The 14,225-nt window shown below is 50.9% G+C and overlaps 2 protein-coding genes across 3 annotated transcripts; both read left to right on the top strand.

Moving 5' to 3' along the window:
- Positions 1-3,186: 3,186 nt before the first annotated feature.
- RAMP2 (receptor activity modifying protein 2) lies at positions 3,187-5,950 on the top strand. Of its 2 annotated transcripts, XM_087854359.1 has the most exons (5): positions 3,187-3,210; positions 3,861-3,993; positions 4,780-4,845; positions 5,264-5,372; positions 5,502-5,950. In XM_087854359.1, exons 1-5 carry the CDS (start codon positions 3,202-3,204, stop codon positions 5,755-5,757), a joined length of 573 nt encoding a protein of 190 aa, XP_087710485.1. In that variant the 5' UTR covers positions 3,187-3,201; the 3' UTR covers positions 5,758-5,950. The 2 variants fall into 2 exon arrangements, with proteins under 2 accessions (XP_087710485.1, XP_045637650.2); XM_045781694.2 differs by lacking the exons at positions 3,187-3,210; positions 3,861-3,993 and adding an exon at positions 4,014-4,343.
- A 3,525-nt stretch (positions 5,951-9,475) lies between these two features.
- VPS25 (vacuolar protein sorting 25 homolog) lies at positions 9,476-14,173 on the top strand. Its single transcript, XM_045781580.2, has 6 exons — positions 9,476-9,626; positions 9,841-9,986; positions 10,686-10,739; positions 11,245-11,333; positions 12,077-12,152; positions 13,545-14,173. Exons 1-6 carry the CDS (start codon positions 9,574-9,576, stop codon positions 13,655-13,657), a joined length of 531 nt encoding a protein of 176 aa, XP_045637536.1. The 5' UTR covers positions 9,476-9,573; the 3' UTR covers positions 13,658-14,173.
- The last annotated feature ends 52 nt before the right edge of the window (positions 14,174-14,225 follow it).

The raw sequence follows: 14,225 nt of genomic DNA, 5'->3' as shown, positions 1-14,225 counted from the left end.
GGGTGGTTTCATAGGATAGTCCTGAGCAATGGAGGAAGAGTGAAAGCAACCTTGGCATCTGGCATTGGGTCCGACAGCAACCATGAGTCAGCCCCAGGTGCCGAGGGACCAGCAGTGTTCTCAGCACTGCTGGGCGTGTGCTACGGTCACTTGGCCGTGACCCTCTTCAGTCATGCTGTCTGAATGTCGTCCTTACAAATCTAGGATGTTTTTTTTTTTTCCCCCTTCAGAAAAACAGCCTCTACCATGTGATGTCATGGTCTAGCCTGGGTCAGAGAAGGAAAGGAGGAGGAGGATGTATGTACATAGTTGGGTGAAATAGGATCTTCTTATTTCTGGAGGGGTCTATCTGGTCCTGGAAGAAGCTCTCTATCCTTCTCTCCTCTTTCAACCCCATTTTCAAGACCCAGTAGGAAATCAGTATTTGGTTGTAGAGTGAGAAGGAGATGATAAATCATAATGGTTAAGACATGAAGCTTAGTTATCATCAAGCAGTCCTGAGTCCAGATCCTGACTGCCAATTACTACCTCTGGGGCCCTTGGGCACATTACCCCTGTTTTCCCGTTTTACCCAGCGACAAGATAACTCTGATGTTATGGTAGTAAGGTTTTAAGAAATACTTGCAAAGCACTCAGCACATGTGTCAGAGAACATACTGTGCATCACATAGTAATTCTTCAGTAAATGGTAGCTACTGTTAAGTCCTTGGCAGTTGATGAGGAATATGGCTCGACCATTTTATCTGCTTTTTACCAACTTGAGAGTCAAAGTTTTCTCTAATTCTTGCCTCTGAGAGATGGCCAGGCTCCTCACACGGAGTGTGCCATCATTCTGGAGATGGAGAGAGATGGAGATGTTGTGTCCCTACACCTTTGTCTTCCCTCCCTGCTGCCTCCCTGCCCTCTCAAGAAATCTGTCTCCTCTCTCCAGCTTGGAAGGATCAGCCCCTCCCAGCCAGGACTTCTGGCTCCCCTGACCCTGACTCTCCCCCACATCCTCTCCTGTGCTCTGCTCTTTATTTTGCAGACAGCTGGGGAAGAGGCCAGCATGTGCGAATGTCTCTACATCGTAGAGATGTTAATCCCAGGATGCTCTGCATGCAATTTCATTGTGTAGGAGGTCCCCAGTGCTTTTTACTCCCCCATATGTGGTTCTGGATTTGTGTGTGAGTGTGTACGGGGAAGGCTGAAGATTAGAAATGGCACTCTTAAGGATCGAGTCACCTCTCCCCTTGCTTCAGGCAGGATGTTCCTTCGCCTGTAATAAGAAAGGAAATTTACATGGCAGTAGGATCCTTATCCAGAAGTCAATCTAGGTTGGGGCCAGAAATCTCAGGTCAATGTCCAGCTGGACCAGAACCAGATCCCTCTCTTCCCGAGCACTAGGAGTGGGCGTGGGATAGGGACAGAGGACTAAGGAGGTGTGTAGGAAACAAAGACCAGACTCCACTGGATATAAGACAAAGACTACAGATAATATTACATTACAGTTAAAAGGAAAGAAGCACATCTATATATGTTATCGTGAAAAAACCCCAAGACACATTATTAAGTAAAAAAGAAGTCATCAAAAAACAGAGATATTAAATCCCACTTATGTTTTTTTAAGTCCAAAAAATGTAGGGAAGTGAGTGAGAAAGGAATGAGGGTATAAGGTTTTCTGTGTTTAAATATTTTGCAATGAGTATATACTTGTGTGTTACTTGCAATGAAAAAGTATATTTTTATAAGCAAAAAGTATATATTTTAAGGCAGAAGTGGGCTTGGGAAGGGAAGGGGGCCCCCAGAGGTGGAGAACAGGACTTTCATAAAAGAACCAGCCTCTGTCCCTGATGAAGCCCTTCTCTGTCCCCTCGCTGCAGAACATGGGACTATCTTCTATATGGCAACTTGGAAGAGGAAAGTGAGGTCTCTGGTCCCCTTTCAGCCCCAAAGGACCCTAATAGCAGACCCCCAGTTGCTAGGATGCCCCCAGCGGTCCATGAAACAGCCAAACATCCAACTGGTAAGGAAAAGTGGTAAGAGGAAAATCAGGAGGAGGGAAAATTCCCAGGTTCTCCAACAGGAAGGTTTAGATTCCCAAGTTCAGCCATGACTACAACAAGCTCCCTTTAGGAGGTCTCCACATTATGTTGCAAACTTAACCCCAGCTCCAGGCTAAAGATAACATTTTCTACGGAGTCACCAATATTTTCCCTTTTGATTCTAATGTCATGTGAAAATGTTGAGCTCCAGAGATATGAAATGACCTGCCCAAGATGACACAGCAACACAGAGACAGAATCTGCCTTCAGAATCCTAACCAATGCTTATTTGTTTGTTTTTATCAATGATACCGTACTGCCCTATTTAAAACCCAACTTTTGTTTTTGTCAACTTTAATCTTGACCCTAACACCAGTCCTAATTCACAGTGGGCTCAGGTGTTTCTGGCCCCAGCCCAGTGGAAATGGCTGGGTTTGTTTTCGGTCCCTCCACGCTTCCCCTCCCATCTCATCCATCAGAAATCTCCCTCCTGACCATGTTTCCTTCTGGAAAGGGCAATCTTGGGTGGGAGGACACAAATGGATTTGGTTGCTGGCCTGAAGAGACTCTGGGGTTGTCTGGCTCCTTTCTGCACATTGCAGAAGACGACTATCACCAGGAGGGCTCTGGGGTTCATGCCAAGTGGGCCACCTCCTTTCTTCTTCCAGATGCCTTACTAAGGCAACCTCTTGACCCTGGCAATGGAGGAGGACAACAGGCTTTCAGTGACCATTATGCAAGAGCCTAAGACCCTGAGATGAAGATTGGAAGAGAGATCACGAAGGATAATTTGTGGTGGGCAGAAATCAGTAAACTGGGACAAGAGCAGCAGCTGAGTCCAGGGGTCAGTGTCTGGGAGTAATTTAGGAAAGTTCAGTGCTGACAGCTGTGTCTGGAACTGAGCGTCAGGGCCAAACCAGCTCCTGGGCTGCTGGGCTGCTTCGAGCTAATGAAGCTCTGGCTCAGGACACAGAGACAGCTGTGGTGTGGCAGAAGTCAGGGCCCCTGGGGCCCCAGGCTCAGCCTTGCTGCTTCCCAGCGGTGTGACCTTAGGCAAGTCCTTTAAGAGAGAAGAAAAGGAAACATTCACTGAGTGAGCGCACTGCCCTTTCACATATCATCCTCACTACTGCTTATGGAGAAGGATAATGTCCCTATCTTACATGGGGGGAAACAGATGGTCAAGGTAGCCAAAGTCCTTCGTGGAGCAGGAAGACAGAAGTGGGATTTAGAGCTACTGAGCTAAATTCTGGGCTCTTTCCCCTGAGCTTTAGCTTCTTCCCAGTAAAACGGGGACAAAAATGTACCCACCTAGTGAATGAAGTCACCCATAGTAGGTTCTAAACCCTTCCCTTCTCACAACCTTGGTCTTGAAGAGTAGTGGCCACCTTCTTCCTGGGAATGGAGTCATCTTTCACTTTTGCCCCTCCCCCCAGTCTGGTTTGTGGCCACCTTCCTACTAGGAATGAAGTAATCTTACTTTTGCCCTTCGCCCCAACCAGGTTTGTGGCTCTAGGCTTCAGGAGGTGCCTGGAAGGGAGGGTGTTTAGACTCCGGTTTCCCCTCTGCCCCCAGCCCCAGGACTTCTCCCGACTCTGGAGGACGGGCTCCCTCCTCTCCTCCTCCCCAGTTTTGGCAGGCGGGCTGACATCAGTGGGTGTTCCCAGTGAAGGGGAACTCTGAGCCCAGCTCCAGGCGCCCCTTCCCCCACGGCCCAGGGTAACCCCAACCCCCTGCCTTAGATACTGAGGCGTGGAGAGGCCCTCTGAAGTCCCAGCCCCTTCCTTCTCCAGGTCCGTGAGAGCAGGTCGCTAACCCCCTTTCTCGCCCCCGCAGCGAAGGAGAAAGGGCGATAGGGTCGAAGGAGAAAGGTCAAGCGGATGCTCGGAGACCCCAGGCGCCACGCGGCTGAGCCCAGAAAATGCATCCCGGTTCTGGGGTTACGAGGGGAGCTGTCCAGCCCCGCAGGGTGAGCTAGAAGAGAGAGTGGGCCAACGCCGACCCGGCGGAGGGAGCGGCGGGCGCCAGGGCCGGGTGGGGCAGAGACTCCCCCTCCAGCCCGCCGGCCCCGGGCGTCGCCCCCGCCCCCCACGTGGCCGCAGCCGTCCCAGCCCTTGCGAGGAAGCGGCGCGGCTTCCTGGGGCTTGGGCCGGCGATATAGGCGCCCCCGCCCGGCCCCGGCTCAGCGCCACCGCCCCTCCTCGCCTGCTCGCCGCGCTATGGCCTCGCTCCGGGCTGAGCGCGCCGCCGGCGGCCCGCGACTCCCTGCGACCCGCGCCGGGCGACCGGCTGCGCTCCGCCTCCTCCTCTTGCTGGGCGGTGAGCGCTGCGTCCCGGGCCCCGGGTGGGAGGCGCGGGAGGCCCGGAGGGGAGGGGGGCTGGACGGCCGAGGCCAAAACGGGCCCTGGGGTGCGGGCGGGACAGCGCTGTCCTCGGACGGTCCCCGGCCCCCTTCGGTGAGGGCTCAGCGTAAGCTGCTTCCCACTTGGAGGAACCTGGGGTGCCGGGGCTCCGCGGAGAGGTCTTGGGAGGTCTGGGGCTGGGGAGGAGGAAGAGGATTTGGGGTCTGGATGTGAGTGGGAGGGAGCTGGTATCAGCCCTCTCTTCTAGTCACTGAGGCACCCGTTGGGGGCCCGGATTATTCCTTTTTCTCTTCTGAAAGTAGCCCTGACTTCCTAGGGTCTCAGACCCCTACTCCAGACTCCACTGCTTAGATCCCCGCCATCCCACCTCCCTCCCACATTTCTGTTCACAGCTGTCCTGAAGCCCCAGGAGTCCCTGGCTCAGGTTCCTCCCACTGAGAGCATCTTGAAGTCAAAAGGTGTGTATCCCGCAGCTCTGGGAGGGTGGCCTAGGGCAACGAGGAGAACCGGGTTGGTAGGGAGGGTCCCTTTCCCACAACCCCAATTGGCAGCCCATTAAACTCCCTTCTGTTCTCTCCTGGGGTTCCTTGTGGTCCTTCTTGCTCTCATCCCACCTGACCCCCACCCAGCTCTGAGCTGCTTCCTCACCTCACAGGTGGGTTAGAAGTCCCCCCAAAAAGTGTGTGGGTGTTCTTGTGGGGCTGGCACGTGGAAGGCATTAAAATTTTTATGAACTGAGACTCTTTCCTTGGAAAACTTTCTGAGACTTTCCTGATGTTTGCCCTGTTTGAAGACAGAACAGTGTAAATACCTGGACGAGAGGGCTTGGAGGGAGGGGCAGGGGTGTGGTCAGTGTGAAGCAATCTGTGCCCACAGAGGACAAGATGGAGAACTATGAGAGGACTATCCAATTTTGCTGGCAATCTTATAAGGAGGAGATGGACTCTATCCCCAAGGACTGGTGCGACTGGGCCATGATTAGCAGGTAGGGGCAGTGCCAGGGAGCTTGGGCCAGGGGCGGGGGCTGCTCCTTGTGGGTGGGCCTTGAGTGAGTGTGGGACATTCCCCTCTCTGGGCCCAACCCATACTCACTCTAGTCTTCCCTTGCCCCCAGGCCTTATAGCGACCTACAGTATTGCTTGGAGCATTTTGCAGACTTATTTCAGCTGGGCTTCCCCAATCCCCGGGCAGAAGAGATCATCTTTGAGACTCACCAGATCCACTTTGCCAACTGCTCCCTCGTGCAGCCCACCTTATCAGACCCCCCAGAGGATGTGCTCCTGGCCATGATCATAGCCCCCATCTGCCTCATCCCCTTCCTCGTCACCCTTGTGGTGTGGAGGAGTAAAGACAGTGAAACCCAGGCCTAGGGTGGTATGAGCTTTTCTTCCAAGCTATCTTGCTCCTTTATCCCTGCCACCACCAGGTTTCTCTTCCCCTCCCTGCCTCCTTCTCTCACTCCCACGCCCTCCACAGATCCTTGGACTGATGGAAATGGAAACCCAGTGGTGTCATGGCACAATTTCTGTAATCTTCAAAATAAAACTTTTTTTTTGTACTGTCCCCTCCCCATCCCAGAGTTTCTGCCATTCCCACAGCTCTGGGCAGCAGAGTTGGAAGATTCTGGATAGCAGCACTGTTTTGTTCACTTGTCTCCTCCCCCCACCTGAAGGCCACCCCCTCCACTGCTTCCTCCCAAGGCTGGGCCTTTCCTGTCCTTATCCAGACCCAGCACCGGGAAATATACAGGAAAGAGACTCCCTTCCGGTCTGCACAGCAGCTGGGGAGGTGTGGGGAGAGGGGGAAGGGTGGAATCTCTGCTGTGACTCCTGCAAGAATGAAGCGGGACCACCCAGGAGCTCTGAATTGTCCTCGTCTTCATGCCTCAGTTTACTCCCAGGGCTTGGGACTAGGAACCGTGATATGACCAAAAGAGTCCATCCCTAAGGACCTCAGGATTGAGGGCAAGGGCAGGGGGGACTTAACTCTACTAAGTCTGCCACAGGACTCCCCTTCCCGGTCCCTGGCCTCATCCTATGTTGTCCTGGACCCTGGGGGTGTGGCCTACAGCCTGGCAGCATACTGCCCCCTGGTGTCCACTAGAGCTAACAGCCAGAAGATGGACATGAAGAAACTCCAAGCTGAGGAGACTAGACCCTGAGATTAGACATCTGTCATCTCCGTAGCACTCACTAGTTCTTAGCTGGATCCTTCTACCAGCTTCCTAAGCCATACTGATACTCCCTTAAAACACTTTCCCACTTTCTAGGGACATACCTAGCCTCTGAACTCATCATTTTATATACAGACACTCTTACATGTTCCACAGTGAGGCCCAGTTGTTTGCCAGAGGACCTTCACTTCCAGTTCTTCCAGATCATCAAAAATATGAGAGAACAACTTTGTTCTCCATAAAGACACCTGTTTATTCTTTTTGGCACCTGGAGCCTCTTTTCCTTCCCTCCTTTCTGAAATATTTACCTCTCTGAGGACATGCATATTCATTTCCTGGGACATGCCCGTCCATTCCATAGATATATACCCGTATGCTTCCTAGAAGGTATCTACTCGTCCTCTGAGACAGACTTCTCTCAGGACATGTCTGTCTCTCTAGAGGCATATCTGTTTCCTGGGCCATTTTGAGTTTTCACCTGAAATAAGTCTTTGCTCTGTTTCCATGAATGCATTGGTCTTCCTCAGGGGTATATCTGTTCTCTTCTTGGCCCATATTTGCCTTCGTGTGTTTTACTAATATACATCAAGGGCATGCTGGTAGAAGATAACTGTGTATGGTATATTTTGTTGGAAAAATAAGCTAGGGCTTGGTTTCTGCTCTCAATGGCTTCCACCTAATAGGGTAGCTGACATGTACACAAATAAACAAAAGCAATGCAGTGTGTGATGAGAGTCATGCAAGGGATATAAACCAAATGTTATCTAAGTGCAAGAAAAGGAGTCACATCTAGCTGCGGTGTGACCACAGGAGGGTGACTGTGAAGTTAGTACACGAGTAGGCTCTCCATCGTAAGGAGTGCGTTCCCCCGAGGGAAGAGAGGAAAAAAAAAAAAAAAGAAGAGGTGAATTAGGAAGTTATTGTGATATTCCAGGCTTGAGAAAAAGAGGCCATGGGCCAAAGGAGTGATGAATGAGGAAGCAGAAAATAAAAAGTAGGAGAGATGATTAAAAACAGGGGAGGACATCAGCAGGACTTTGGAGATGAAGGAGAGGAGAGGAGGGCTGACTCAGGCTTTGAATCTGAGTTACTAGGACAATGATGGAAGTAATGATAGAAAATGGCTCTAGGAAGAGGAGCTGGCAAGAAGAAAAGGATGTACAATATGAGGTGCCAATAGAACAAGCTTTTATGTCCCACAGAGAGTTAGAAATGGGAGGGGTGGTGGTGGTTGTGGTGGAAATACAGATTAAGGAGTGTTTTGCACAGAAATGCCATGTGAAGCCATGAAAATGATGAAAGTTCTCAAGACAGAAGGTGTATTGAGGGGCGCCTGGGTGGCACAGTGGTTAAGCGTCTGCCTTCGGCTCAGGGCGTGATCCCGGCGTTATGGGATCGAGCCCCACATCAGGCTCCTCCGCTATGAGCCTGCTTCTTCGTCTCCCACTCCCCCTGCTTGTGTTCCCTCTCTCGCTGGCTGTCTCTATCTCTGTCAAATAAATAAATAAAATCTTTAAAAAAAAAAAAGAAGGTGTATTGAAAAGAAAGCTGAGCTTAGGTTCTTAGGAAACACTCACATTTAAAGAATAAGGGGGAAGTGAGACAAAGAGGAAGATCAGAGAGACAGTAGCAGAGCAAGGATAAAGCAGTGCCATGGAAACAAAGGAGATAGTGCCCTTTGAAAGAACCTTATCGATTGAATGGTTCATCCATTGGCGCAACAAGTGTTTGCTGGGTACTTTGGTAGATCAGGAACTGTGCACAATGAAGGATGGACCTGAGTGGGGGAAAGGTTAAATGATCAGGTAGGAAATTGAGAGGGTGACGAAATCAAGGAAACTGTGCATATTTTCAAATACGGGTGACCTGAGCATATTTGTCAACTAGGTGAGAGGAGCCAGAGGAAAGGAAAAGAGGGAAGATGATACACAAAGAAGTCCTAAAGGCAGTTGGAAAGGAGAGGTAAGAAGATACGCCAAAGGGTTGGTCTTGTAAAGGAAGAGTGATGCTTCTTCCTTTGAGTTCAAAAGAAAGAAGTAAAAGTGGAAAGGAATTCTTGTGGGAAGAATCAAGTGTGGTGACAGAGGGGGAACGATTAGGAGGTTCAAATGCTTGGCCTCAAGTTCACAAAATGGGAAGGGCATTCTGCAGAGAGAAAGAAGATGGAGACAGGTGGAATGACTTGAGGAATAGAAATATTTGAAGAATTACCTGGAGGGATGTGACAGGGAGTCAATAAAAGACAGTGCTGGGCTACACTGAAAGCTCAGCAGTGCAGTTAGTCAGGGCCTGGGGGCTCAGCCAGCATGTTCTGTGATTTTTTCCAGTAATAGGACTCGGCCCAGGAGTTGGGGGAGGGGGAGAAAATGGAGGTGGGGGCAGGGAGCAACAACCCTGGTTTGTAAAGTGACCACCAGGTAAGCAAGCAAGGGGACAGAATGGGTTAGTCTAGGCTGGGTAAGGAGTCAAATAAGACCAAAATGGCTGCGGAGACTTGAGACTAGGAAAGTGAGGACGTAAGGGATAGATGGCTGTGGTCAAAGCGGGCAGCTTTGAATCGTGGAAGCCGAACCTTTTCCAGCGATAAAAGCTACAAATGTGCTTCCACGGGTGCTGCAGGAGACCAGGGAATGGTGCAGTCGAAGGACATAACAGTTGAGGGGACTGGGGAATTGTGAGGCGTTTGTTAAATGTAACTGACACGAATGTTAATACTAAAAGAAGCCAAGCAGAGGGAAACAAGCCTAGGTAGTTCTACTATCAAAAATTGTGCCGCTTTAGAGAAGTCACTGCCCTTCTCTAGAGCTGAATGAGAAGACTTCTCGGGGCTCTAAGCGGTAAGGATTTTTAGGATAATGGCAAGGGACTGGCTGATCTGCAAGATCCCTCCGGTTGGGCCGCCCCTCTCCGAAGAGACGTCCGGAACCTTTCTGCTGTGCTTTTTGCCCGGACGTGCCGAAGCGGAGGCCGGAAGTCCTTTTCCCGGAGGTTCCGGGTTTCCTGGGCTACTACAATGGCGATGAGTTTCGAGTGGCCGTGGCAGTATCGCTTCCCGCCCTTCTTTACGTGAGGCTCAGACCCCGAGAAGCCCCGCTGTGCCTCCCTCCCCTGCCCCGGACCCCAGGCTCAGCCCTGATGCTTCAGATGGGGAGGGGGAGAAAGGATCCGGTCGCCACCACCCTCAGTCCCCCACTTTGTCCCCCAGACGCGCCTCCGGCAAGTGCTGCCTCTCGGTCTCTCACGCCCTCTAATTCTGCGCCCCACCCCCTTCACCCGGCAGGTTGCAGCCGAACGTGGACACTCGGCAGAAGCAGCTGGCCGCCTGGTGCTCGCTGGTCCTGTCCTTCTGCCGCCTGCACAAACAGTCCAGCATGACGGTGATGGAAGCTCAGGAGAGCCCGCTCTTCAACAACGTGAAGCTACAGCGTATCCTCCCTCAGGCTCTTCCACAGCCCACACACATGCACTTCCACGCTTTCCCACATGCCCAGACTTCACACACCCCTTCACCCACAGTAGGCAGGTTCCCACCCAAACTGGACTTGGGAAAGAGCCAGGATGTGTTAGCTGACTTCCATTTTATCCCCAAACCCCAACGCAGATACAACCTCAGATCCTCTTGACCTAGGCAGTGACAGGTACCCAGGTGCCATTCAGGTCTTAGAACCTCTGCCCTGAAGCCAAGTCCCAAGCTTTTCAACCCAAGCTTTTTGACTCTGAATCTCCTGTCCTCTTCTGAGTGAAGCTCAAACTCTGGTACTACCTTTAGTAATTTTCTCCACCTACTCGCTTCCTCCCAGGAAGTAAAGGTCGTTTGTTTTTGCTGCCTGATTCATACCTAAAATATCTGTGGAGAAAGTCTGAAAGAAGGAGAGAGGACAGAGGGTCACAGATGGTAGTACTGTTCATTTCTAAAGCTCTTCCCTTTAATTGAACTAGTTTCTCTTTACCTTCCTCCCCCCAGTATCCAGGAAATGCCAATTTATAGCCTGTTGGGGAATTGCACATACATGAGTGTGGGAGGGAGAAGAAGGGGACAGGTGGTTCTTGACATGGCACTGGCCCTGAGAATTTTTATCCCACCCAACTCAGTCCATCAGTGCCCTTCCCTTAACTTTAAAACAGGGAAGCTCCCTGTGGAATCAATCCAGGTTGTATTAGAGGAACTAAGGAAGAAAGGTGGGTTCAGGTCCTCACATTTCCTTATTTTTCCTCCTACTTGGGTTTTCCTGAGGGCACACTGGCACAGGTTTTTGCCTTTTTTTTTTTTTTTTTTAAGATTTTATTTTTAAGTAATCTGTACAGCCTATGTGGGGCTCGAACCCACAACCTTGAGATCAAGAGTCACACTCTGCCAGCTATGCCAGCCAGGTGCCTCACAAGTCTTTGCTTTTAACAACTTTTTTTCTCTCCCCTGGCTTGGAGTCCATAGTATCCTATACAGGAGATAGTCCAGTTCCCCAGGTCCTTTTTCCCTATTGGCAATCACCACTGAAATCTCTCCATCTGTGTTCTGAGACCTGGAGAGAGGTAGAAGGAGAATTGGTGCCTTGCAGATGGCAATAATAAAACAGATCTTGAATTTTGCTTTCTGAAAGCTGAGTCTCTTCCACCGTATTCCGCCTTGGTTTTGCCTTCTGTCCCTTCTTAGCATAAGATGCTTTCCTAAGTATCTGTTTTTCAGGGAACCTGGAATGGTTGGATAAGAACAAGTCTAGCTTCCTGATCATGTGGCGAAGGCCAGAAGAATGGGGGAAACTCATCTATCAGTGGGTGAGACTATTTTGCCATGGTGACCCATGGTCAGATACCTGGTGTTCCCAGGTCTAGACCGAGCGAAGTGGGAAGGGGCAGAAAGAGGAAGTATAGGTCTTCCAGGCAAGCCTCTTTTAGTGACTCAGTTTCCCTGGCTATATAGAACTTCCCTGCCTTTGACTGTAGGAGGCCAGAGGCTACGCGAGGCCATGTTTGGAGAATGCAGTGCTGGGAACCATTAGTACTATTGTTGGCTGGAGTCTCTGGCCACAGAAGATAAATGAGGAAAGGAAGAAGGAAAAAAAAAAAAGCCTGGGGCCCCTCCCCCTCTGCACCCTTTGGGGCTGTCCACCATATGAATGAGACATTCTGAACCAGTGTGGGTGTGGGGACAAACTCTCTCCCCAACATTCCTAGCCACCACCAGCCCTAAACTTTCCCAAGGGAGAGAAGAGGGGAAGCAGCATCAACAACCCAAATATAACAAACTCATGCCACCTATTCCTGAACAGGAAAACAGAATGAGAGGTCACTTCTCAGACATGTGAAGGCCTGTGGTTTAGTGGTTCTGTGTATGTGTGTACACGTATAAATATAGCACCTGTGGGGTTTGCGGTGTTTAAGCCACTCCTGCCGAGGTGACAGTGAGCCCTGGTTTGGGAATAGGTGCCATTCCTGGGTCAGATAGGTGGAGCTGGTGAGCTCGCCTTCTCCCAGGAGATTTCCGGTCCTTATTCAATCCCCATTTTCTGTGTCCATAGGTTTCCAGGAGTGGCCAGAACAACTCCGTGTTCACCCTGTATGAACTGACCAATGGGGACGACACAGAGAATGAGGGTAATGCTTCTCCCTTTTCCCCCCAGTTTTGTCATCTGAATCCTCTCCAGTCCTTGTTTGATAGTCAGACTTCTCATCCCTGCCTTTGAATTCCAAATACTACATGATATAAGGACTCTTAACCCATGTCCAAGGTTTCCCTAAACCACCTGAATTTATACGCAAAATACCCCCGAATTTTGTCTGTGGGGATATGTGTGCATTTTTCTAGGGATAGAGTCCATATTAAAAGATATTGAAGGGCATCTGTGACCCATGAAAAGTTTAGAATTACTGGTGTAGATACCGAATGAGGAACCAGGGCGGGAGATTAAGCCACAAATCTCATTCCTTGCTGACACAGGCCTTTCTTTCACCCTTTATACTTACAGAGGGCTCAAGATTTGTGGGCGTCAGCTGAAGGGATTGGGCCAACACCCCCATCCCCACCCCCAGGCCTTTTAAATACTTTGGTTTCTGGTCAGGCAAGGATTTGTATACTGTTTGATTTTTACATAGTGTAAATATATTCTTAGCTATTTTATCTCTGGATTCATATTCTGATCCCCAGGATCACCAAAAGTTCCAGTCTCAGCTGGAGAAAAAAGGGCTCCTCCCCTTTCTGCCAGGCCCTGGCTGCCATAACAGAATTTACAGCTCTTGGCTGTTCCCCCCTGCCCTGCAGGCCTCTGCTTGCTACTCCCACCATCACCCCATGACTTCAGTGCTGCAGCCTTGCCCAGCCCACCACTCATGCTGGGCAAAGCTGGAGGCTTCCTCAGAAAGCAAGCTCCCTGACTCAAGAGGTAGGCCCCCGTAGGGGGTGAGGTGTGCGAACCTGTTAGGGCTTGCCACCTGCTTCTCACCTCTCCCTGCAGTATCTTGCCATATCTCGAGATATTCAGCTGGCCCTTGGCTCCCAGCCTTGTTCCTTTTAACTAGGAAAGGGCAGATACCGGTGCTAGAGCTTAACAGTCTCCTGGTCAGAGGTATGGCTACACTTCTTTGTGGTAGGACAGGTGCTCCTGATGGGTACAGGTGTGCAACTAGGGTCAGAATCCAGTGACAAGGACCTTGGCCTTCCTAGGCTCCACTGTCCCTCACAAGCAGGTGGTGTCACTCTTGGACATCAGACACTCATGGCATGGGGGTGGGGGATACACATGAGGGTTGAGTCTAACAGAAGAACCTGGAAAGGAGAATAAGCATGAACTCTCATTCATGCTGACTCGGGCTTTCTTTCAGCCCTTACTCTAAGGAGTACCCAGGAAGGGTTGGTGGCGGCTGCCGCAGTATAGATGGCACATATCTCCCCTGGCCTCAAGGTCTCAGCTTCCAGCTAGACTCTTCTCCTCAGAGGCCTTGAGCCCCCAGGAGCTGAGTGTCCCTGACTCCCCATCTCTCCCTATCCAGAGTTCCACGGGCTGGATGAAGCAACCCTACTTCGGGCTCTGCAGGCCCTGCAGCAGGAGCACAAGGCTGAGATCATCACCGTCAGTGATGGCCGAGGCGTCAAGTTCTTCTAGCAGAGACCTGTTTCCTTTTACTTCTTACCTCCCACCCTTCCAGGGCTTTCAAAAGGAGACAGACCCAGTGACCCCACAGACTGGATCTGTGACTCCACCAGACTCAAAAGGGCTCCAGTCCAGGGATGGGTTTCCCATGTACCCCGTGTGTCTGTCCCTGGGGAAGGGTGAGGTCAAGGTGCCAGGGAGAAAAGATGTGCTTCTCTTTGCCCTACCTCCTTTCCCATCCTAGACTGTCCCCGAGCCAGGGTCTGTAAACCTTTAACTCCACATGTGTTCACACGTAAGTAACATACACACACGCACCTGCACAAGCTTCTGTCTCTCCTCCTTCCCACCCCCTTAGCTGCTATTGACTCCCCTCTCAGGCTGGTGCTGGATCCTTCCTAGGGGATGGGAGAAGCCCTGGCTGCAGGCAGCCTTCCAGGCAATATGAAGATAGGAGGCCCAGGAAGGGGCCTAGCAGTGAGTGGCCAGATTGGGCACTGATTTATGATATTAAAAAGCTCAACCCCATTTGCCTGCCTGCCGTTGGAAGTTACTACTGGAATGGGCATGGGGAGGGCTG

Source organism: Ursus americanus, chromosome 23, assembly GCF_024610735.1.
Source record: "Ursus americanus isolate L20-20 chromosome 23, mUrsAme1.1.p, whole genome shotgun sequence".
NCBI lineage: Eukaryota > Metazoa > Chordata > Mammalia > Carnivora > Ursidae > Ursus > Ursus americanus.
This window is presented reverse-complemented; position numbering and strand designations above follow the sequence as displayed.

What these genes read in the sequence shown, in the direction of transcription:
- RAMP2 (XM_087854359.1), top strand. An exon ending in GAGCTGTCCAGCCCCGCAGG is followed by an intron (nt 3,994 to 4,779) that starts GTGAGCTAGAAG and finishes TTCTGTTCACAG; the next exon opens with CTGTCCTGAAGCCCCAGGAG. An exon ending in GAGCATCTTGAAGTCAAAAG is followed by an intron (nt 4,846 to 5,263) that starts GTGTGTATCCCG and finishes CTGTGCCCACAG; the next exon opens with AGGACAAGATGGAGAACTAT.
- VPS25 (XM_045781580.2), top strand. Translation starts at nt 9,574, where the DNA reads ATGGCGATGAGTTTCGAGTGGCCGTGGCAGTATCGCTTCCCGCCCTTC. An exon ending in CGCTTCCCGCCCTTCTTTAC is followed by an intron (nt 9,627 to 9,840) that starts GTGAGGCTCAGA and finishes TTCACCCGGCAG; the next exon opens with GTTGCAGCCGAACGTGGACA. An exon ending in GGAAACTCATCTATCAGTGG is followed by an intron (nt 11,334 to 12,076) that starts GTGAGACTATTT and finishes CTGTGTCCATAG; the next exon opens with GTTTCCAGGAGTGGCCAGAA.